This window comes from Falco punctatus (assembly GCF_963210335.1).
Source record: "Falco punctatus genome assembly, chromosome: 8".
In the NCBI taxonomy this organism is placed as follows: Eukaryota; Metazoa; Chordata; class Aves; order Falconiformes; family Falconidae; genus Falco; species Falco punctatus.
In genome coordinates, this window is record NC_137588.1 from 24174789 (window position 1) to 24200892 (window position 26104).

General features: G+C 36.4%; 1 protein-coding gene across 3 annotated transcripts in view; it reads left to right on the plus strand.

The window, feature by feature from the left end:
- Positions 1-26104, plus strand: part of KCNH7 (potassium voltage-gated channel subfamily H member 7) — a 232842-nt gene that overhangs the window by 181874 nt on the left and 24864 nt on the right. For 2 of the 3 annotated variants that reach the window (XM_080399102.1, XM_080399103.1), the window contains 4 exons: positions 9137-9536; positions 10249-10448; positions 20974-21226; positions 24748-24953. In XM_080399102.1, coding sequence (XP_080255228.1) covers positions 9137-9536; positions 10249-10448; positions 20974-21226; positions 24748-24953 — 1059 coding nt within the window. Of the gene's footprint in view, positions 1-9136; positions 9537-10248; positions 21227-24747; positions 24954-26104 lie in introns of those variants that run through there. The other variant, XM_080399104.1, reaches the window with a different exon arrangement.

The window sequence follows — 26104 nt, forward strand, 5'->3', positions numbered from 1 at the left end:
TGTTAATTTGCTGTGACAGTAAAAATTGTTATGTCCACTCCAAAAGCCTGATCTGAATTCTGATACCCTAGCTATCCTCACAAATTACATGTAAACTTAATTAAGTATGCCTTTAAGGGTCAGTATAAAACAACTGGCACATACCTACATGGCCTTGAGAGTCTTGTGAGCATATTCAACCTTAAAACTTTCATAAGTAGGATGATTATAAATCATCCTTTTCTTAAACTTATTTTCATACATTTTATGTAATAAGAAGGTTTCCTGTCTCGTACTTCTGAAAAATTATTATAATAATGTGGTCTTATTCAGCAGTCATAGAAATCAATGTAACATTCCTAATCCATAGTGATATCCCTACTAATTTGAATATGAGCATACACACTCAAGGTACATAAGGAATCTGGAGAAACATGTAGGTAAGAGCATGCAGAAGAAATAAATTTTCTTAAAGGAATGCAGTAAGAAGAGAGTAAGTAAAAAGCACAGATGGAACATGTTAATGGTTCTCTTACCAAAAGAAAGCTTTTCTACTCAGATTGTGACTAAAAAGCCCAGAAATTTAAGGAAACTTTAATCAACTTTTGCACTCATTATTGGTGGTAGGTCTCAGTCTTTCTGCAGATTTTTTTTCTGTAGTTTTGATAGTATAGACACATGAAAGACAAACATTTTGACAATGGCATTACTTCTAACTTGGACCACATCATTTCCCTTCAGGTGTGTCTGCATCCCTTTCCAATCACTGAGAACTAATCAATGTCAAAAATTATGTTCAGTGATTGGAAGCGTGGAACACCAAGAATTACAATGGGGACCAATTCCAGAGTTCATTAAAGGAGTGCTGTTTGGATTTGACCCTGAACATCATTCTTCCACACCTCCCCTGTTACAGACGTTCTTAATAATAAAGTGCCAGGTGCTAAAGTGATATTAAAAGGATAACTTTAACATAAAATAATGGTACAAATTAGTAGCAAACAAGTGCATTGTGGCAGCTGAGTACACAAATACAAAAACACAGAACTTGGAACATAAATTATTGCACCATGTAATGACTTTTGCAGTGTTTCAGATATGAGTGAATTAATTCTTTATTCCCTCAAAACCTAGTAATTGAACAGTTTCATGATCTGTAAAAACTAGTTAGTTTACCTAAGCAGCAATAAAATATACAGATTATGACCCCTTCACCATGCCATCATGATTTCTCTCATTCATGGTACTGAATATGTCAATCACTTTTTCTAAGCTGCTACTTACTGTAGTTTTGCTTCCTATGTTGCTAACTGTAATATTTCTCCAATGATCCCTTTTTCATAGTTTAGCAAGAAGCAGAAAAGGTATAACTGTTAGAATAGAGCACGTTTCATCTAATAGATTTTTTTCAGTCATAAGGGTTATCTTTCTTATAAAATGGTTCTTTTTTGTCATCTAGAGATTCTTTAAATAAGAACTCCTACAAACAATTGTATAGAATAGTCTTTTTATTAAACAACATAAGCTCCAAAGAGAGCTCCATGTGTGCTCACCCAGCTTTAAAACACCTTGATATCAAACCGAGTCTAGAAAGGGCAGCAGATAATAATCCAAATACCACATACAGCAATTTCTGAATGCTTCTGTTTGAGTCATTCTTTTTCAACCATAGGAAAGTAACAGAGTAAGACAGTTAACTTCCAAATTTCTAAAATAGGGAACTAATATAATTTTAAGTTATTGTTTCCTGTTTAAGCAGACTCAATACAAAATTATTATGGCTGGTAGTAAACTATTCTCTTTTTTGGGGTGTGTATCATAAATGTTAAGTGGCATCCCTGATACTTGGGAAGATAATAATGACTAGATGGACTTTTTACTTTCTATTCTTTTGATAGCTTTTAATCATTATGCTCAGCTGAGGAATCTGGTTTGGTTTTTAAACAAATAACAGTTGCAGTGGCACAGCTTCTTAAAGCACACTTATAGATGGTGTGCATATACAAGTAGAATGCTGCTTAATATTACTAGATATTTATATATATATGCATTTAAAATAATGTGCCTTTGAATGTATTGATCAGCTTTTCACTTCAAAGACAGATACGTTGTAAGGAAAAATCACATGGATATATAGATAACCAAAGCTTCTTCCCTTTCATCTAGAACCTACTGCAATAAAGCATACAAACAAGTGATGGTAACAGCTTCAGAAAGAATATTTTCATATTTATAGTTTTATTAAATTGACACCAAAGAGAACACTCAGCTGAAATATGCAGAAAAGCATGAAGGCTTTTCCTTTTACTGTTTACAAATAGTAGTGACCAGAGCTATTTTACAGAACATAATTTAATAGCATTATCAGCAGGGAAAATGCTACCTTAGAGAATTAAAATAAATACACCATGATGTATGTATCCAGCATACTCACAAAACATAAGAGTGAATGTGTCTTCTATTTGTAGCAATAAATCAAGAAAATAGATGAGTTTGGGCTAAAATGAAGACATACAAGTAAAAGTACCCTTGTTCTCTTGGTTTTGATGTCTTCACTCTGTTACACAGCCTATCTGGTAAAGCAAACTGAAAAGAAGAATCTCACATTTCTAGAATTAGAGATTGAGTCTCGTAGTCCTGACTGCATCTCTACTGATGGAATCAGTACTTTACCCTCTTCCAAATTAAAATATATTTCAAAATCAAGCTCAGAAAACATCTCAAGAAGAGAGTAATATGGTTTCCTGTACTCAATTTAGCAATTTACTTGGAAAACCTATTCCAATGAATTTCAAATCTTTTACACTGAAGACTGCATAGCTGATGGTACAGGCAGTCTGCCTTTGTATTAGCAGCTCTGTGAAATGAGTACAGACCAGGATGATACAGCTTTAGGGTAAAGTCTCTGGAAATTATTTAGGTGGCTGGCTAGTCTCAGAGAAGCACTTAGTATCAAGTTTTTCTTCCTTTAATTGTTTTTCAAGATGAAGCAAAGAGGAACCCCCGCACTGCTTGAGCAGACATTTGTAGACCATTTTGGCAGTCCTTTATCAACAGCAGTTGAAGTACCAGTACCCTGCTATAAATAAGATTTGGTTAGTTGAAGTATTTTTGTTTAATTGGTGTTTGTACTAACATTTTCAGCAGTATCATGATGCATACAGCATAAAGATCTTCAACAATGACACAGTGCTCAGAAGAGGCTATTAAGGTAATGGAGCATAGTCTGAAAGGCCAAATTCTGGCATGTATTCGAGATTTTTCTGAGAGAGAAAAGAGTTAACTGTGCTTGATGCTATAGTACTTGTATTTAATAGATTTACTTACAGGCTGCAAAAAAGGTTGATGATGGTTTTAACACAAAATGTAGGTGACAGGAAATTATTGAGAAACTGAGGACTTTATAATACCAAGAAGCTGGAAAGGACCCTATAGCAAATGAAATACTGTGTAAGCAAGTGACATTAATGCACATTGGAAGAGCTACTCATACACATCAGTGGGTTATTTGGTTTAAAAAAGAGACAAATAAGAGATGGAAATATAGATTTATACATTAACAGTAATGGAAGTTATGAAGAAATAAAAAAAAAAAAGAAATTTAAAAAATATCTAGAGAAAACCTAAGGATTTGGCCATCAGTGACAAAGTCATGAGTTGTAAATGGCTTTTTACACAGGCAGAATACCCCTTATGCAGATAATGAATCAGGTGATACCAGCTTCCTCTTCCAGCATTGTACAATAATAACTAATGAATGACACCCTCTTTAATCAGATAGACTGATGCCCTCCTCTTTCAAATCATGCTGTAATCAGTTGCTGTCCATCAAAATAGCTCCCTGCTGTGGTCATTTCAGCACCAGGGCTTGAGAAATTGAGGGTATAAACCAATCTCACTATTAAAGGAGAGGACTAATCAGAGTTAAGGATACCCCACTGTAATTATGTAAGGATTTGGTTAAAAAAAAAATCAGCAGCCTGGCGAAAAAACAATTGACAAACATTACCCTTTTTCAAGCTTCTTATTAGAAGAACTGAATAATTATTCCAAAACAACTAAAAGTGCCTTCTATGTGGTTCTATCCATCAGCTCATCATCCTGAGGGATACGGGTCATGCAAGGAGTAAGGTCAGGACCCTGAATTTTAGAAAGCAAACTTCCAGCTCTTCGAGGAGTTACTAATACCCCCTGGGAGACTGCCCTCAGAGACAAGGGAGCAGAAAAGAGCTGACAGACCTTTAAGGATACTTTCCATAAAGTGCAAGAGCTCTCGATTCCCAGGTGTAAGAAATCTAGAAAGGAAGGCAAGATTGCAGCATGGATTAGCTGAGACCTGCTGGTCAAAGTGAAGGGTACAAAGGAGATGCACAGGCAGTGAAAACAGGGACAGGTATCTTGGGAAGAGTGTAGGGATCCTGCCCAGTTTTGTAGGGATGGGGTCATGAAGGCCAAGGTGCAGATGGAGCTGAACTTGGCAAGGGGTGCAGAGAATAACAAGAAGGGCTTCCACAGGTATGTCAGCCAGAAAAGGAAGGTCAAAGAAAGTGTACCTCCCCAATGAGCAAGACTGGCAAATAGGTAACTCAACAGTACTTCAGTCTTCACTGGCAATCTCTCTTCCCACACCTCTCAAGTGGATGGACCACAAGATGGTGACTGGAGGAGCAAAGTTTCTCCCATTGTAAGAGATCATGTTTGTGACCACCTGAGGAACCTGAACATACATACATAAGTCTACGGGACCTGATGAGATGCATCCCAGAGTCCCAAGGGAATAGGCTGGTGTAGCTGCCAAGCCACCCTCCATTTTTTGTTTTGAATTTTTGATATTTGAGAAGTCATGGCAGTCTTGTCAGCCTCACCTTTGGGCCTGGAAAGATCATAGAACAGATCCTCCTAGAAGTTATACTAAGCCACATGGAGAACAGGGAGGTGATTTGATATAGCCAGCGTGGCTTCACCAAGGGCAAGTCCTGCCTGGCCAACCCGATGGCCTTCTATGATGGAATGACTACATCAGTGGACAAGGTAAGAGCTACAGATGTCATCTATCTGGACTTCTGTAATGCCTTTGACACAGTCCCCCACATCATCCTTCTCTCTAAATTGGAGAGGTATTTATTTGATGGGTGGGCTGTTTGGTGGATGAGGAACTGATTGGATGGTCACATCCAGGCAGTAGAGGTCAACAGCTCAATGTCCAGGTGGAGATCAGTGACAAGTGGTGTCCCTCAGGTGTTTGTATTGGGACCAGTACTGTTTAATATCTTCCTCAATGACATAGAGGGCTCAAGTGCACCGTCAACAAGTCTGCGGACAGCACCAAGCTAAGTGGTGCGGTTGACATGCCTGAAGGACAGGATGCCCTCTAAAGGAACCTGAACAAGCTCAAGAAAGGGGACCCACGGGAACCTTACAGGGTTCAACAAGGTCAAATGCAGGGTCCTGCACCTGGATTGTGGCAACCCCCAGTATCAATTCAGGCTGGGGGACGAAGGAATTGAGAGCAGTCCTGCTGAAAAGAACCTTGGGGTACTGGTGGACAAAAAGCTGGACATGAGCTGGCAATGTGCACTTGCAGCCCACAAGACCAACCATATCCTAGGCTGCATCAGAAGAAGAGTGACCAGCAGGTCGAAGGAGGTGATTTTGCCCCTCTACTCCACTCTGGTGAGACCCTACCTGGAGTACTGCATTCAGCTTTGGAGCCCTCAGCACAGGAAAGACATGGACCTGTTGAAGCATATCCAGAGGAGGGCCAAAAAAAGGATGGAACACCTAACCCATGAAGAAAGGCTGAGAGAGTTGGAGCTGGCCAGTGTGGAGAACTGAAGGCTCTGGGGAGAGATTATTGCAGTACTTAGAAGGGGCATATGAGAAAGATGGGGACAAGCTTTTTAGCAGGGCCTGTTGCAATAGGACAAGGGGTAATGGTTTTAAACTGAAGGAGGTTAGATTTAGACTAGATACAAGGAAGAAATTTTTTACGGTGAGGGTGGTGAAACACTGGAACAGGTTGCCCAGAGAGGTGGTAGATGCCCCATCCCTGCAAACATACTAGGTCAGGTTGGACGGGGCTCTGAGCCACCTGATCTAGTTGAAGATGTCCTTGCTTATTGCGGGGGGGCGGCGGGGTGGACTAGATGACCTTTAATTTCCCTTCCAACCCAGACTGTGTGATTCTACAATTCTACTTAGCTCATGGAGAGAACCATGTAAGCAATAAAGAACCATTGTAGGCATGTATTGGTGAGGGGGTTTTGTGCTTTTACTAAAGTGAAAACTGAAGAAAATAATACACTTTTACTCCAAGCCCCCTCCTGTACTATAGCTAGAAAAAATCAAAAGGCTTTTTCAAAGGTCAAATTGCATAATAACCAAACAAGGCAAAAATATCAAAATTACATTGGCTATACTGATTAGCAAAATGTTAGATTGGCAGATTAGAATATATAATAGCGCAATGGAGAAATCTAAGATGATCTATTTTACTTTTCTCTGTAACTTTGGTTTTGTGCAATGAACAAGTAAATTTGAAGAAATGGAATGTATGTTTTGGCAGAACCTATTTAAAATGGGTGTTAGCTTAAGACCTTTATCTTTTTAATAAATTTTACCAATTAAGACAGGTATCTTCAATGTATTGTAGAGATTTTAGATTCTGAATGTACTTATGTGCTATGATCCTAATGAATTCCAGTTTAGGCAAACAGTTAAGTGTTTCATAAGTGTTTCATAAATGGAACACTTTGCACTTAATATACTGTAGTGAGGGAAAATGATCCTGTACCTATCTTCTACTAATCCAGATTCACAGTTTCTGTAGCTATGAGATTCCTATGTGCTTCTGGCTCACAGTAAATGTTGCCACTGTTAAAAAAAAAAAAACAAACTGATATGAGTGTTCAGCAACTCTTGAACTTGTAGTCCAGCTGATAAAGCCAGGTATGATGAGTACAGAGCAGCAAGCAATTCAGAGAAAAGAGTAGTCTCTATCAGATTGCTATTTGCAGACATTAATCATTGGCACCAGATGGGATAAGGTGGGTAACAGACAGAGTAGGACCTTTGCTTCCTTGGGTGCAGTGCTGAGCAGAGATAGTTCTGATCCCAGGTACTGTCCCTGGCCAAGTGACATATGGGAGGTGGACTGTTACTGTATGAAGGCTACATCTCCACTGAGAAGTGGACAACATGTAAAGCATAAACATCATGCTTTTCACCACTACTGCTAACTATATTTTAGTGTCAAAGCCTCTAGCCTCTCCACTTTGTTAAAGAAAAATCAAACTCAGGATGAGTTTCTTGATGCTTTAAAGCTTATCTAAACTTACTCATGCTGATTCTACCCTGAAGAGATGGGGTCTGCTTGTATTATACACTTCCCGCATACTCCAGAGCTCACACTGATGCAGTATCTGAGCATGGGATTGGCACTGAGGATGCATAATATTAGCAAGTCTTATCTTAAGAATGGGGTGGAACACTGCTGACATATTTTGCAATCACAATGTACCTTCTGATCTATTTAAAGGGCACTGTAAGAATATGCTGCCTCTTGCATGGTGTACAGATATAACTACATCTCTAATAGAATGGTTTTGACACACCACTAAGAACAAATGTTAGCTTTTCTTAATATTGCTCTTTTCCTTAAGTGATCAAAATATTTAAGCCTGATCTACCTTACCAGAAAAAGTACCTGATGGCAATAGTCATATGCTGAAGCTCAGCTTTTTGTAGTATATCATCTTTCAGAGTCTTGAGGTCACATTCAACGAAACAGCCTTCTTTATGTGGCAATGAGATTCACCTTGAAATTATTCTCTGTGATGTTAAGTTGAACCAAGGAGTGTTACCCACTGTTACCTTACATTATCTTGTTGTTCATTTACTCAGAAAATATGAACAAAATATTGAGTTGTCCACTGACAACTGGGATTTTACTCAAAAACATGGTAAATGCAAGAATTTAATAAAACATAAGAACTAGTCTAGTACTTGTTGAAAGAAAGCTAACGTGACACATATTACCATCAGAGTGGCTTGTAGGGCTCAGAAAACTTTTCCAGTTAAGTGTTATGTAATATACATGCACATTAAAAAAAAAAAAACAAAAAAGGAAGAAAAAATTATTGAAAACTTATTCAGGCTTGACATTTACTGAATACTTTTATATATGTTCAGACTTAATGGAGGAGAAAAGGTAGCCGAGTTGGTTTTGAAATTAAGTACTCACTATTTAAATCTTGTCAATCTCTTTAACAAGGAATGAACAAGTATGAAAACAATTTACATATTGAAAATTGTAAATTTACTTTAATAAACTTTAGATTCCTTTAAAAAGATCAGAGCCTCAAAAAGTCTGCAATGAATCATAGTGCAGGGATGCACTAAATATCTTGGAATAAATCCCTGGTTTATAACAGACCCTTTTTTTCTTTTAATGGTATAGTACCTTTATTAGTCACCTCTACCACTATGCCTGCAAAATTCAGGATGAAAGATGCAAAAAGAAGATTAATCTTGAGTCTGGCAAAAGGAACTTTTCCATGATTTTCTATTCACAGTGGTTCATCTTCTTTTACCTGTATAGTGTTCTGGCCATTACAAACAGGAAGAATATTTGCAGAGTAAGTTACTTACTCTTTGAGACGTTTTCTGCTTTATTCCTTTACACTTCACATATGTGCCAGAGCATTGCAAGAAGTCTCTAAGTTAAAGTCAAATATAGTCACACAGCTTTGTTCAAACGTCATAAATGCTTGTTACCTGCAAGGCCAGTCATATAATTATGTTCCAATAACTTACAGACTTTATCATGCCAAAACATCATGAATCTAATGGATCATTTAAGTCCATTAATGTGGAATGAAGAGTCCAGATAAAGAAGTATATTCAAAATTAAAGAGTATTCAGCAGAAAATGACAACTTCTGTATCTTAAGATGTGCATTTCTTATTGTTTTCTTCACTGTTTTTATAATAAAATTGATAGTTTAAAGAAAAATAGATTAAGGTTACATTGAAATGTGTTAATCTACTGGTTTTGTTGATTCCAGAAAATAATGGAATTTGCAGTGGTTTATTCATGCTGACTATTATGACAGTACATTTATTAACAGAGAAAATTAATTTCTATCTTATTTTTACAGACGACAACATTAATAGGTCTTCTGAAGACAGCTAGACTGCTGCGTTTGGTGAGGGTAGCACGGAAATTGGACAGATATTCAGAATATGGTGCTGCAGTTCTGATGCTCCTTATGTGCATATTTGCATTAATTGCGCACTGGCTTGCTTGCATTTGGTACGCCATTGGAAACGTAGAAAGACCTTACTTGTCTCAAAAGATTGGCTGGCTGGATTCTTTAGGAGAACAATTAGGAAAGCATTACAATAATAGTGATGCAAGTTCTGGACCATCCATCAAGGACAAATACGTCACAGCACTTTATTTTACCTTCAGCAGTCTAACAAGTGTAGGATTTGGAAATGTGTCTCCAAACACCAACTCAGAGAAGATCTTTTCCATCTGTGTCATGCTGATTGGCTGTAAGTAGTTCTACCATATTCTTTCTTTTTTTCTTCATTGTTTAAGCAAATGACTTAACGGTCTAAGCTAATAAGATTACAAGCATGCAGCCAGAAGGGCAAATTCCCAGGGAAAATAATGTTATATGCAAAAATATATTTTGACTTATGCAGTCAGGAAGTAAAGTTGCTTGACTACTCCAAATCTCTTATCCAAACTGTCAGAAATTTTGTGTTGTGTATCAGTGTCTGCAGTTTCCTGTAGGGTAGAAAGTCGAGTTTTGAGTGGATTTAGGAAACTATAGCCCATAATTTTTGGATAATTGTAATTAAATTTAATTTGTTGATTTAAACCCCAAACCTATAAATGTATGTGTACCTTCTTAACTCTATCCTTTGTTCAGAACTTGTACATAACCTTAGTTCCTAGTTCTTAGTTCTACCAAAGTCCCTAAAATTAGATAAACCAAATTTAAAATGCTCAATTCAGGACTACAAACTCCAAAGATAAATATTACCAACTTGATTATAAATTAATATTTAAGCCTCATCTGCTGAGTTGGAACTGATACAATCAAATCAATAAAAAGCTTCAGGTAAATCAATTTCACATCTCTGAAAATGTTACTAGTCTCACTTGAGCTCTTTAACATTAAAAGTACATTATAAGAACTGTTGCATCATCTGCAAAACCCAATATGACTTAAGTAAATTTTGTTTCTATTTAATCCAGCATTAATGTATGCTAGCATTTTTGGAAACGTATCTGCAATAATCCAAAGACTCTACTCAGGAACTGCACGGTATCACATGCAGATGCTGCGAGTAAAGGAGTTTATACGCTTTCATCAAATCCCCAACCCTCTGCGGCAGCGACTTGAGGAATACTTCCAGCATGCATGGACATACACCAACGGCATTGACATGAACATGGTATGTTGTTCAGTTTTTCAGGCACGGATGCTGGGGAATAGATAAATGCGTGAGAATTTAGAAACAGATTGTAAGTCTTCATTATTTATGAGCCATAAAAGTACAAGCTTAAGATGGTGGATATATAGCAATTATTGAAAACCAAGCCATTACAAGTTTGGCATCCAAACATTTAACTCCCTAGATTATTACCTATATATAATAAGCTATACCAGAAATCTGAACTCTCACTGTGCATAGGGAAGCTTGAGAACTGCCGTTGACTACTGTAAGCTTAAGCCAATTAAAAAAAAAAAAATGATAGGTTTCTTATTTCAGGCATAGCTGTTCCAGAGTTTTGTTTGTTCTTTGGCCTGATTTTCCACTTCCACTATCAAACAAGAGTACCTTTTTTGGTGTCTATAGATTTACTTTTCTATAAAACCTGTGGAGATCAATTCTTTTTTAAAATCCTATCATGTAATCTAGAACAAGTACATTGAGGGTGGGTGGAAGAGAGGACCAGGCAGGAGGATTAGCTGATCTTTTCAGAGTGAAATATTCTAATCATAACATAATCTGAACAATAGTTCACTTGCATTCGCAACTACATAATTCAGCACTGAAAGTCAACACAGTACTACCAACTGTTTAGCAATCCACAAAATCTCATTTCTAGGAAATTACAAGGTACTACACTCATAATTTCTGTTTTTAATAAAAAAACTGTAAATGTTTCTTGTATAAAAATATATTCTGTGGCCAGCTAAAAAAGAATAACAATCTGCTAATGAGCAAAAATAAGCATTTATATTTCTGGCTTATTTTCTGGAGACAGAAACATTTTTTCTCCAAAGCTGACATAGGTTTGAAGACACTGAGAGCATTGTATATCTTAAGAATCTATGAATCTGTGTCTCTAGAGAGATGTTTTCCAGAGCTATTCTGAGTTATAGATTAGAGACTGCAGAGCTCTCCATAAAGCTGGCAAGACAAGAAAATCTATACATTTTTGTAACAATTTAACTAGACATCAACATCAAAATTTGGACATAAATTCAAACATCTTCCCTGTGGTATCTATACATATATTTGTGAATGACTGTCAGAGTGGTACACTTTTATGCAGTAAACAGAAACAATGGTCTCAATCAAAAGATTTTATAAAGATGAATCACTGACAGCTTGACTTTATGGTTACCATTAAGTAAAGCAGATTTTAAAACCAAGACAGCAAATTAAATATACTGGGCTTCACCTCCCACTTCCACGCGTCCTCTCCAGAGGGATACTTGTATAAACCTTTGCTGGGGATTACTGCAGTGGAAGGCAACATCAGTAGCTTCATCCTGCGTGGCACTGAATGGCCTTAATCCCCCTCTGATGGCAATGAGGTTGTGGGATACTCAGTACTTTGCAGGATCAGGCCCTTAAACTGCAGGTGGGTGGAGCCTAAGCCTAAAGTAACTCACTGAATTATTTCTGAAGATATTACAAAATCATGTACGCCTTAACTAATTCATTACCACTAATGGATGTACTAAGAACACCTGTTTCACTTGAAATAACTTGAAGTAACTGAAACTGGATGTTGTCAGGTTAAACTTTGCGTAATGCAGGAACTGCTGTACTGGAATTAGTCCTGGACTTGTCATTAATGTGAAATAATAACTAAATGGATTAAACAGCCCATATTCTGCAATATGATTGTGAGGCAGTTTGGAGGCTTTGTTCTAAATAAAATGTGGAAAAAAAATCAAGCTTAGTACCTTGTTTTGTTATATTTTATTTCTTATTCTGTTCACATTTTTATCCCTCAAATTTTATGGCAGTCGCTTAATTTTCTTAAAAAGTGAGTTTGAATATATTACACTTAGTGCAAGGATAATAAAAGAATTGTGTGATTTACGTTGTACTTATGAAAGATTTATCTCTTTCCTGTCTGCTTCATACCTAAATACATGGAATAACACCACCCACTGGTAAGAGCAGGAGGTATTTATATCAAATTTAATTCCAGTATAAAGTGTGGAGAATATCCATGTTATCTGTCGGGTTTAGAGCTTGTTCAATGCTTTCTAATTTTAATTGTAACTCTTTGCATGATGAAGGGGTAGATAGCAAACTGAAATAATCCAAGTAGAATCAGATGTGGGGCAAAATGGTTACTAAAAATTAGACATTAAAATTGCTAATCTAACCACATTTATTAATTGCTGTTTTACCCCACAACTTAAATCATGCTTCTCTGCCCAAAAAAGGTCATGTGCATATTGGTTTGCATTAGGTAGTTGCTCTGTAGGAATGTCACTCTGACAAAGTTGCCATGCTGATCATTCTGCATTTTCCCTTGCGTGAATGCTCTTGGTTCAAACCATATATGCATGTTAGCACAAGCACCAATGAAGTTTTCTTGGCTGTAAGCCATGTGCATATGAGATGGACTTGCATGTGGTATTAACTTAATTTTGCATGAAATATTTGCATTTACATACCAACAGGCTAATACTGTCCTCAGACAAATACGTTTGACTCCTGCCAATATTTACTGGGAGTTTTTTGCAAATATCTGAAGGCAGAATTTGATCCAATGTGTCTTTCTTTCTAATTTCATGACAGAAAACTGAATAAAATTCAAAACCTCAGTCTTCTTTCTCCTTTGCAATTTGAAATGCATGAAAAATTTACATTTATATATATATATGTACATGCATTGTATACACACACATATATATATAAAAATAATATTAGACATATATTTCAAAAGATGCTTTTAATTATCATCAGTAATATACTTAAGAATTCAGGAACAGTAAAAAAAAAAAACAAAACCAACCAACTTTTAACCTCAGGAATAATACTGTACTGAGATTAAATAAACTTGATTTCCTAAACAAAATCCTACACTTAATACTGTAAACCAGAATTTGGTACTTTACGCTCATTTGAAATGGCTAAACTTAAAATTAGCTTTAAAGATCTGCAGGTGAAATGTGCTGTGAACATTGTTCATTTGTTCCCTTCTGTTTCATTTCTACATCTCTTTGATTATGTTTCATTGCATAATGTATTTTGGCAAAAACAGTTCCACATAATTACGCATGGACTGGATAAACAGGATTTGGGATTTATTTTAATCTGGATAAAAATATTGAGTCTATAGAATAAGCATAATTTAAATCATATCCCTGTGGTATACACTGGCAAAGTTCAATTACAAACAAATATTTTACAATGTATATTGTTTCATGAAAGGTGTCACCAGTCCCAAAGATTCAGACATTATTTTAATTTTTTAAACTATCCTGTTCTGTTTTTCCTAAACTCTCTTTGCCTTCTTTTCCCCCTTCATTTCAATGTTATCAGTCCAGCGCTGATAATAGCATGTCTGTGATGCTTACCCCACAAAGACGACATATTTAGTGTTTGAGATCCTTCTTTAAGTTATGCATGTGTTTTTTACAATCCCCACCCCCTTCTTTCCATGGATCTTCTGTGCATCTGAACAGCTTTATTGGTTTATTTTATCTTTTAAAAGACTTCTAAGAAGTAAATAAGTGGGACAAGCATTGGAAAGTGGGTTTAGTCAAATGTACACGTTAATTAAAATTTTGGATATGGGAAAGATGTGTTTTTATCTTGCATTTTACTCAGTACCATGAAAGGAGAGAGCAAGTCAGAATTTTTATGCATAAATTTATGGAACCTTCTGCAAGTATCGAAGCAAATGGCCGGTTTTACACTTGTGATAAGTTGTCTTGGCTACAGTGATCATGCAAGTACAGCAGAGAACATAGCAATCTTGAAGGTTCAGAGCCAGTAATGCTACTGTATCAAATAAAAGGCAGGTTCACCATTGCTTTGGTAGGGCTTCCTTTGCGAGAAATTAGCCACTGGTCACGGGATGACAGCACTACATTTGTTATTCTTGTTTTTGCCCCCACGATGATCACTTCCTATGACTAAAATGATTCTACCAATGGAACTAGTGCCAGCAATATCTTTGAACCAGAGAATTAGAAATGTAAATTAAAATTTAAAAAAAAGCAAGGAGAAGTTCCTTATACCATCAGAAGATTAATCCAAATTAGAAGCGTTTTGAGCAAAAACTATTAGTAATCGGTTAAACAGAGGGTCTATGTAATCATGGTGGAAAGTGATACTGCTATTTGTCTATATTCACAATGGAAATCATAAGATGTATAAGCCTGTCAGAAAGTAGCTCAGATATGGTTAGCTGTAAAGCTGTTCTTTCATTTTCTGTAACAAGACCACTTAAAAACATGAATGCCTTTGTTTAATCAAGTTACAGAAAATAAGACATCATAGGAAAATAAAAAAAGAAGTTTCTAGAATGTCAATCTATTTGCAAAGCGATCCTTTACAGTTTCTAACTGCAATGTATTTTGTGGTCTAACATCTCAAAAACAAGAGCAATTAACAGTTTTTCAACTATCATTATATTTTTGGAAAGACATGGATCTGGTCATCTTCCAGCTTCTACAGATATTAAACTTTTCTGTTGATGAAGGGGTCAACAGTCAAAGAAACTGAAATAATTTTCTGTCCTCCTCACCCAGCAATGTATCGTTTCTCAGAGATCACCTTTCAGATGTATTCAGAAATTGTAATAAGATTATAGATGAAGAATGATCCACTGCAGTTCCAGTAATTTCAACATAAAAATGTCACATAAATCTGTGTCATGGCAATAATTCTTGATAAGGTTTTCAGACTTCAAATCTCATTGAAAGGTGAGTTAGCTCATCATCACACACTGATTCTCTTCTCTCTCAACTGTTGTAAGGAACTCCTTCATATCCTGGGGAAAAAAATAAAAATTAAATCTGACTCTGCAACATTTTCCTGTATGAAGATGAGGAATCAACAGAAATAATGCTTATTCTGTGTGGACCCCAGGAGCTGCTGGAATAGAATTATTGCCACGTGTGACCTTGTTCATTCTTTTCTAACAGGTGAAACCTCTTTGAAAGGTTTTGGCCTTCTGCTTATACAAATAGTTCCTCTGTAATTAACTATCACAGAAATAGTAAAGTCTAAATTCTTTCTAGAAATAGATACTAGGCTGAATTACAGAAATGTTTAGCTTAGATGAAGATGTTATTAAAATCAGATATTTGTGACAGAACTAAATCCCACACTACTCTTTCCGTCAGAGGGAACAGCTACTGGGAGACAGAGATTCTAATACAACATAAGTGCGGTGCAATTTGTGCAGCTAAAGAGTCTCAGATTAGTGCTAAAATTATGTGGCAGAAAGATAAAAATTAAAGACATAGGTTATTTCACCAAACATATGAATTAATTTCACTCATTCCTACAGAACAAACTAAGACAGACAAAATGTTAATTTTTAATATAAATTCCCACTAGAGTGAACCCTTCAAGGCATGGGGGATGCTCCCTGTAATTAGTTCAAAATTTATTATTTTATAATATATATATTGTTCAAGAACTTTATTCAGCAATGTGAACATATCCTGAGATTACGTAGATGAGATCCAAATAGAGACTAAGTATGTGTAGTCTATGACACAAAGTATATTTATTCCCACTTCTTTGTAGCTTTAGCTGCTCAATATTTTTTGCTGGGTTAATTCTTGTGTGGATCAGTTTCTCAAACCATTTCACAAGGAGAGATCAAGACAGGGCAGGAATAAACAGATAATGCAGAAAGGACCAGAATTCCTCTTTCAGTTTATGCCATCTTAAATTGTCAGATGAACCTGAGAGTTTACCTTTATCTTTCCCTCTATAAGCTGGATACTTGCCACTCATAAAAAGTCTGACTGATTCTAGAACAAGAAAACCTTAGTCAAAATGAGTTTCAACACGCTCCGAGAAGACCCAAAATACACCAGAGCCCTCTTCTGCTCTCTTCAGCTGCTGCCTGGCATTTAATGTTTGATCCCACTTATATTTCACAGAGCAAATGTATGACAGAGCATTATATGCAGAATTAAAGGAATATCTTTGCCAGACTGCAGGGACTGGAGCTTAGACTAGGAAAGGCTGAGAGAGCTGGGACTGTTCAGCCTGGAGAAGTGAAGGCTCACAGGGAATCTCATCAATGTGAAAAAATACTTGAAGGAAGACTGTAAAAAAGATGGAATCAGGTGCTTTTCAGGGGTGCCCAGTGACAGGACCAGAGGCAATGAGCACAAACTGAAACAGGAGGTTCCATTCCAACATCAGGAGACACTTTTTTATGGTGAGGAGGACTGAGCACTGGCACAAGCTGCCCAGAGAAGTTTTGGAGTTTCTGTCCTTGGAGATACTCAAAAGCCATCTGGACATCATCCTGGGCTACCAGCTCTAGGCAGCCCTGCTGGAGCAGGGAGGCTGGACAAGATGAACTCCAGAGATCCCTTCCAACCATTCTGTGATTCTGTTGGTGTAGAATGTGATATTTCTACATTTAATGACAATTATTGTCACTAATATCCTGATATCTTTCAGCTTGGATGCTTTCTAAATATTTTTTTTGTGGGACAGATGTTAATACTTGTTCCAGAGTATATAATACTGAGGGCAGAAAATCTAAACATTCTCATCAATCTTATCATGTCTCCAGACAAAACAAAGTTATCATTGCCCCAAACATTTACTAGTTGTTGGAAGTCAGAGCACATAAATGTCTCCAATTCTGTTGTCACAAAGATGTCTGATACATGTATGACTGATACTTTGTTGTCATCTTGAAAAAGACAAATTAATGAAGCTGGACTCCCCCTCCACTTATGAAAGACCACATTCTTCAAGACAATATGAATCACGTCCTGCTATCCTCACCAGACTTCAGTCACTCATTCCACATTTATGCTTCACTTCTGTCTGAATGACACTTTCCTCCTCTCTAAGCATGCCAAGTAGATAAACCAACATTATTTGATGTGGAATAAGTTTTATTCCAGACAGGAAGAAACAACTGAACAACTTGGACTTGACCAACTATCAATGGGAGACAACCGGAGTTTATGTCACAGAAGCATCACAATTGCTTTTCCTTTTTTTTTTTTTTTTTTTTTTTGGGGGGGGGGTTGGTTTTTTGTTTTGGGGAGGACGCGGACACTGGTTTTATAACTTGTTACATGTGTTTTTTAGAAGATCCGTGTCTTTTGAAATATGCTTGAGTTCTGATTCCAAATATGAGAAGCCAAGATTTTTCTCCCCAGAGCCCAGTGGAATCACTGTGGAGGAGATATTGAGTGTAATAGAAACATGTTAGGAAAGACAGAACAATTGAAACCCAAAATTGTATTCAATTGATTTATTAGTTTTGGATTTGTCATTGAAAATAATGCTATTTAAAGAGCAATTCTAGCTTTATCATTTTCAAAAATTTATTTTGAAATTTATTTTCACACTACCTAGCCCTGTATTCATGTAATTTTAATATTATGTTAGGTTTTAGTGGTTTAGAAAAGTGTATGTTAATTTTTTTTCTGTTACATTGGAGTGTGACTTCAATGTGTTTAAAGACTCCAAAAGCTCAAAGCAAATGAAAAGAAGTGAAACGCAATATTTAGACTTTTATTATTTTAAGATAATCTCATGACTTTGAAGACTGCATGGATGATTTTCTAATATTTAGAATTGTCAGGATGCATACACGTAATGTATTGATGTTGATTGCCACATTGTAAGAATGTAATTTTCAACACAATTGTTCCTGCTCTACACAGACAATCAAAGGTCTCTGTGAAAACCAGATACTTCCTTATTAACCCAAGCTAAAAACTGATGAATAAGAAATATTTTCTCAAAGTAATGAAACCCTGAATATTAGGAAGGTGCATGTAGGCTTGGGTTGGCAAGATGTTGTCTGTACTGCACAACATAAAACTTAGTTTGAAAACATCAAATTCTGTATGGTGTCAGCTACTGGACTTGGATTAAATACTTCACTATATAAAATGTGTGTGATATGGTAAGCTTATTTTATTAACGTAGTATATAGCAATATTTTAACAAATTTATCTTCAAATCAGCTTCTTTCTTGCATTTCTAAACTTGTGTTAGTGGAGTAATCTACAAAACTTTATTGGAAAATAATGTTATTTGGGCACTTGTCTTCCTTCTAGACATTTGACAACTGTGGTGTTAAAGAGTGAGTGTTCTTCCTCTCTGATGTATAACAATTTTAGAGTGTAAGCTCCATGGGGCAGGGACTTTTTAATCACAGGCACTTGAACAGAGGCTAGTATCTTTCAGAGCTTATTGGCATATAAATAACTACTAACTAATATGCAAAGATTTTAGAACAGTTTCATGTAAGTATAAACAAATTATCAAAATAACGTTTTCTTTAAAGAAATACCCAAAGTATCTTCAGAAATATAAACCAACACACATGGTCTGCTCGGTTTTTGCTTAATGGTAAAGTACAATCCCTTGATAAATGAGATAAGTGGAAGCTGATGTGAAAAATTAATACCATTTATACTAAGGCTGTGCTCCTGTCTTTCTAACAGTTCAAATACCTTTTCCTGTAAGTAACTCTGAATTGAAAATATATTTCCTCTTTTGTATCCTATAAAAAAATGGAGCTCTTTTATATTATAGATAGATACATAGTAAATTAATTCAAAATAGGTCTTTTTTACTCAAGTGACTAGAGAACAATTTCAGCATAAAGACTTGCACTTCTTCTCCACCTTTATCGCTGACCAGATTTATTTGGTTATCAGAATATCAATCTTTTTATTTCAACACAATTACATTAAAGTAAAAAGAGTAATTGCATACTAAGCTATTTCTAGTGGGGTGATACTGGAAACTGACTGGCACCACAGAAGTTTTTCATAAATCATATTTTCTTTTGCTTATTGTTAATGCTGGCTTTTTCTGAGGATGTATAACTTTCATGTGGTGATGCCCTATAGCTCATAAAATTTTTGTACCTATGTGTGTTAAAACATTGTTTGTTATTTCACAGCACTGATTTCCATTAGCAATCATAGAAACATTTCAACTCAGTTAAAGGTACTAATATTTCATTTGTAAATCATAGCCTGGCTTGTGTGGACAGAAGCTTCATATCAGATATGTGTTCATCTTCTCCATTAACAAGGGATTTGAGTTGTGAATATCTTTATGCAATAAGAGTAAGCGCACAGACCTTTATTGTGCTGAAGTAAGAATTAATATAACAACAAGTGATGCATTTTGTATATATTTTTTTCTGTGCAGAAATATTTACTTGTTTGTAGAAAAACAGTGGAGAGGATAAATATGAATGAATGAATAGGCTGGTCCAATAATGAAAAGACACATCCTGATCACATATTCACAAGACTGGTAGAATCAGTTCATGTTTTCTTCTCAGAAATATGCAACAGATGTAGGCAGTACCAGGGAAAGCACATGACCCAATAACAACACTGAGAGCAGATTTAAAGGATTTAAAGCAGGGGTCCTCAAACTTTTTAAACAGGGGGCCAGCGCGCGGATGAAGTGGCAGGCAGTCATCTGCGGCTGCTTCGTTTCCCCCCACAGCCCCTGCCGGGGGCGGGGGGTTCTGTAAATACTGGGGGCCGGATTGAGGACCCTGGGGGGCTGTATCCGGCCCGTGGGCCATAGTTTGAGGACCCCTGATTTAAAGGGAAGAAAGGGTAGTGCACAATAATATATCACCCATTCCTTAACACAGCAGGCAGAGTCACAAGGTGGGCAGTACTCCCATAGAAGCCAGTAGCAGAAATGTTTATAGATTCTAAAAGAATCAGAGATAATATGATCCTAAACAATTTAGAAAAGCTCACACATAATGACCATGTCATAAGTAGCTCACTTTTCTTCTTCTAAACAAAATTAACATGTTACCATGGTACCCAAGAGGAATCCCGTGGTTCTACTTCAGGCAAGCTCCGGTTGTTCTGAGTAAGAGATAAGCAAGGATCATAGCAACTAGCCCTGTGGTTTGCTGAACTAATCATCTGCCTATGTAAATCTGCATAACATCATTGTTTCAGTAGCATGTGTTGCTTTTTCTGATAAAAATCTAATTCCTACACTTATAAAGCAGAATATATTTAACATGAAAATCCCGTTAAAATTCTGTCTTTTTGAAAAGTATCTGATCTTGTTCAGAAAGCTCTCATTTTACAAATGTCATGGTTATTTCAGCAAAAACTTCTTTTATATTAAATGTGGTACTTTTATGATTGATAAGAAGGAAATAGACATATTAGTCCAAATAGGTGAAACTCAGTCAAGACTCTACCCTTACCTGCCTTGCTATTTTACTGCAGTATATTCATTCATATACCTTGATACCATTTCTTGAAATGAAAGAAATCTTAATAATTAATTTTGTAACCACCACATACATTAGTATTCACATTGCATAAGCTTCACAATATAGATTACACTATGCACTTGTTGAATTGCAGTACTCCGACAGCTCTTAAGGCCACCTCTATTCCTATGTCACTTCTTTCTTTCCGTCCAGGAAGAAAACATAAAAATTATATAAAGCAACTTTCATAACATTCACATTAAATCTTTATGCTTGTATTTCCAGGTCCTGAAGGGGTTTCCAGAATGCTTACAAGCTGACATTTGTCTGCACCTCAACCAAAACTTGCTTCAGAATTGCAAAGCTTTCCGGGGGGCCAGCAAAGGCTGTCTTCGAGCTTTGGCTATGAAATTTAAGACAACACATGCACCTCCTGGAGATACTTTAGTGCACTGTGGAGATGTTCTCACTGCTCTTTACTTTGTGTCAAGAGGCTCCATTGAAATCCTTAAGAGTGACATTGTTGTAGCCATTCTTGGTAAGTAGATTACTACAAGGCATGTTAAAAGAGTCATGAGATAAAAAAGAAATATCCATTGTTGTTCCTGGGGAAGGAAATTTGTTAACATTTTGCTGACTGTTATTTAAAAGCAAGAAGATAAATATTTGTTTAAGGAGCAAAGTCTACATTATCGCAATAATTGATGGGAAACAAAGAACCCATGTCCTTGGATACCTAAAATACAAGAGCAGCAGTGAGTCAGATTTATCCCTAGGAAAGTGGTAAAGCAGATATCCAATTACTCCAGTTCTTATTATGCTGCAAGAACCAAAGTCAAGGACACCCTTTTCTTGAAGAGTGTATGAGGGTACTGAGGCACACAGACGCCCTATATGCTAACCAGAGAAAAACATATCTACTTTAGGCATTCGAAATGTCTCCCAGAGGTTTTCAGGAATGTCTGCTTCTGCCCACTGAACATATAGAAAAGGAAGGGAATAACAGATTAAACTGATCTAGATTGATATTTAAGTGTAGTAACACCAGCGTTTCCTCTGTATTTCTTATAACTTGTTCATGTTTGCATAGTACGTGGAGTTACTTGTTTTCTTTCCCAGTGAACATGGCTCAGAGCAATGTTCAATCCAGCTGGGAGCTCACCTGCAGCTGGTGATGATTCCTCTGTGGAACTAACAAGACTGCATCAGCTACAGCAATTTTTAAAGTAAAATAACTAAAACCCTACCTAAACAAGCTACCGTTTTGTTTCTCCAATTTAATATCAGGTAATAAGAATGCAAAGAATAATTGAATAGATGAGTAAGGATTTTAGTGTATGGAAATGTACACCAGCTGTAACATCATTCATATGTTCTCCTTTATGTTTATGATCCACTGTAGGAACTTACAGCCAGAGAAGTAGCTGGAGCAAAATGTGGACAGATAGCAGTATGTTGCTATTAATCCACCTGTTACTGATTATTCTGCTAGTCCTTTGCAGGCTGGATATATGAGCAGAGGTACAAAGGTGTGCCTACAGAAATCCTTCCCCAGGTTAAGATGATGTTACCATGATGATTTGTCACCTCTTGCTGTTGCATCTCATCATCTGGGCCAGCTTTAGACTCAAGAAAAGTAGGGACCATGCAAGTATAACACTGAGATTTTTACTTGCCTGTGTGGAGTGTCTTTCCCTGATTATGAACAGTGTGGTTCATCAAGGATTTCATCTCTTACATCAAAAACACAAATTTCTGTAGCACTCACAATCAAGAAAAGCTGACAAATTTATGAACTCATTAATTTCATCCTGAACCAAAGATGCAGACTGGTCTTTTGCATGCCTTTTTTTTTTTTTTTTTTTTTTTCACATGTTATGCATATCAGATCCCTGCGCTCCCATGCTGCAGCAGAAACCCAGGTATTTGCAGGACAATATCTCTATATTTCTTCCAGCCTGCGGCTCCTCACACCAGGTGCCACAGTCTGGAGTCCTGCTCTTCCAGGGAAAGGTGGTCCAGACAGAGAGAAAGAGACAGTTGGGCACAACTGCTCTGTGGGCCCACATCTGTTGCACAACCCATGAGGCAGGAGCCTGCCTGGTAGCTGGCTCCAGTTAGTGAGTCTGTGGTAGCCTGAAGAATCTGCTAAAAAAGAATAAAGGATGATAGAAATGAAAATTACTCTGCGATTAAATCACACAGACACCTAATAAGGAATATCAATACTTAGCAAAACATTTTTACTTAATTCCTCTTTCTGAAAAACCTACATACAGAGATTGACATAGAAAACACTCAGATTTTGTCTCTGGGATTGAAAAGACTTCAGTCAGACAGATCTACAATAGATGAAGTTTCCACCCTTAGCAAATATTGTAACTTCATCACAGAAATCAGAGAGTTCTGAGAAATGTTGGTTTTGTCCCCTCAACTCATCAAGCACTGTCTGATGCTTCTGAGTAAGGTCTGATCAGTACTGACCTGACAAGAGCAATTCTGGGCCAGATTCTTAGGAAATACAGTGCCTGTGGACCTCATAGAATCTACCACCTCTCTGAGCTTTGCAGGCAAGATACAATAATACTGTAATCGTGTCAACAGTTGTGTTGTGGAGAAGGTATTATGTGCCTTGAATAGGAGCTCTGCATTCATAAGCATTAAGGCCAGAAGGACTATTAGATTATATTGGGTAACCTCTGTTACATCACTGATGCCTGTTACATTTCATACCTTTAACCATCTGTTGTGCTTAATGAACTGTGTTTGATGAAAGAAAAGGGTTTTGGTCTGAAGATGTAATGAGATGAAGAAGTCATCACTTTTCTTAGCAGTTTATTTCCATAGTTAATGATTTTTATTGTTAAAGATATGTACTTTATTTCCAGTATAAAATTATCTTGCTTCAGTTTCTTTCTATTGATTCTTACTATGCATTCCTTATAATATTCTAGAGGCATTTAGTACCAAGTAATTTTTTCTCTATATAAGGATATATGCAATATAACCTTACCTCTTAATCTTCCCATTGATAAGTTAAACAGACAGTGTTCTTTAGGATTCTCACTGTAAATCAGCCCTTAAATTATTTTTTGCATCTTTTAGTTGTTTGCTTACTCAGTTTTCAGCTTCCTTTTCAGAAAATGGAGAAATCAGAAATACTTGTAGTAATCTAATGCAAAAGCCACAAATGTTTAACAGAGGCAAAATCACCCCTGTATTCTTTTTTACCAGTCTATTGTTTCTCAGTTGCTATGACCACTGTTCTTTTCCACAAGTGTTTTCCTAGTTCCCCCACCAAACCCCATTTCACAGCTAAGCCCTGCAGCCCCTGGTTTGGAGCTTATTTTTACCAGTCTCTGGCTGCAGCTGCTCTGCATTTATGAAGGTTAGGTGCAGATTTGGGGAAAGCAAGCAATTAAGTAGAGATAACAATTTTATAAAACAGGTACTGCGAATGTGTCAACATTGGTGGAAAGAGTTGTAATAGTATCAAAACAGAGGCAGCTATATTTAAACAGCTTCTCCAAAATAAGTTTTGCATCTTGGAAGTTTTGCATTCTCCCTGCAAATATAAAAGCTAAGTCATTTTCTACTAAAATATATTTAAAGTATGTTCTGTTTCTTCATGCAATTCTTACAAAATGAGATTCCAGGCCAGACAACTCCTGGACTCTAGTGAACAACAGAAATCACACCTTTATGATCATAACAATAGGATTTAAATCAGCAAATAATGTTTTTTACAAGAAAGGACAAAGGAAACTGCTCTAGTCATGCTGTTTTGATGGAACTGAAGAAAAACTGTGATGGAACTAGATTTTCTGTTCACTTAATTCTGTTTTATGCTTATGTAACTTCATTGGCTTACATAATTTTACTATTAATATTAATAATACTTTTGATTTACAATAACATGTGCAATGGTAATCTGATTGTGAAACTTCATGTAAGATCACATAGTGATATTATACACCATTATCATAAAGAAATATATCATTCAATTCAATGGCTTATGTTTAAAATAATAATATCCATCTATTTATTTTTTTTCTGCAGGCAAAAATGATATTTTTGGAGAGATGGTACATCTTTATGCAAAACCAGGGAAGTCAAATGCCGATGTGCGAGCTTTAACTTACTGTGACTTACATAAGATCCAGCGAGAAGATCTACTGGAAGTTTTGGATATGTATCCTGAATTTTCTGATCTCTTTCTCACCAATCTAGAACTGACTTTTAATCTGAGAGATGAAACTGCGAAGGTATGTGCAATAACTGATTCTTTTTCTTACTATTGGGCTGAATCTGAATCCCACAGTAACAAAACTTGAAAATAGCAATCGAAAAAACAAGGTTAGCAAAATTAAAAGCTAAAAGCCTGAGGCTAAATCCTATTTTTAACAAATATACTCACCTGATTGCTCCTACTGAAGTCGGTTTAACTCAGCAGAAGTCAATGAAATTATTCAGATGATGTTAATCTAACAGGATTTGCTTCTATATTTAAATAGTATTAAAGTTTCAGCCAGGGGGATTTCAGATGTTTTGTTAAAGTCATGGAAAATATGTTTTTTTCAGATGACTGTAGCCTGGGTCACCGCAAGGGGAACTTTTGATACTGAATTTAATTGTACACCCATAAAATAAAGACAAATCAGCTTATCCAGATTCATTCTGTGTCTAACAATAGAAAATATTTAATTGTCTTTAGACACGAATTGCTAATTCTTTTATTTTGGGGTGTACCCTACCTTGGAGGAGACTAAAAGCATACAAGGGACTTCTCAAATGTCATTCAGTCTTCAGATTTGCAGGGATTTCTTGGTCTCTTTTTTCCCCCAGCAACTGTCCTAAGTGTCCCCTTTTGCACACATTGCATCTTCAGGAAATCAGAAAAATTACCAGTGTTTCCTTATTTCAGACTGCCCGGGTCTGTCTGAATTGGGAAAGAAAGGGGAGGTTCAGCCACAAGGGGAGAGGGGAAAGGCTATTGCCCAGCTGGTGCTACTGGGGTTAACGCTGTCCCTGGAAAGCTGCGGCGCACACCAGCACTAGCCATCAGACATGGACTGCACTGCCCACAGAATGACTAGTTTACATTTCATTATTTCTGAGATAGTGCTGTTCTGTCTAAACTTTTAAGAAAAAATGGAGGTTCCATGAGAAGGCACTAGCATAATTCGCCCTTCTGAGAAACAAGGAGACAAAGAAAATTAAGTTTGGGGCTGTAAATCATAGGGACATCTTTGCTAATCACATGTGGATCTTTAATTTAACAAATTAAAACAAATATAAATTCTGACAAGACATGTCACTTCCTTTTATACTGAGGGTTTTTTTTTAATAAAAGAGCATTCTGAAAATAAAAGACCAATTATATTCCTTACTTTGAAAGTCATTCTTTTGTATTTAT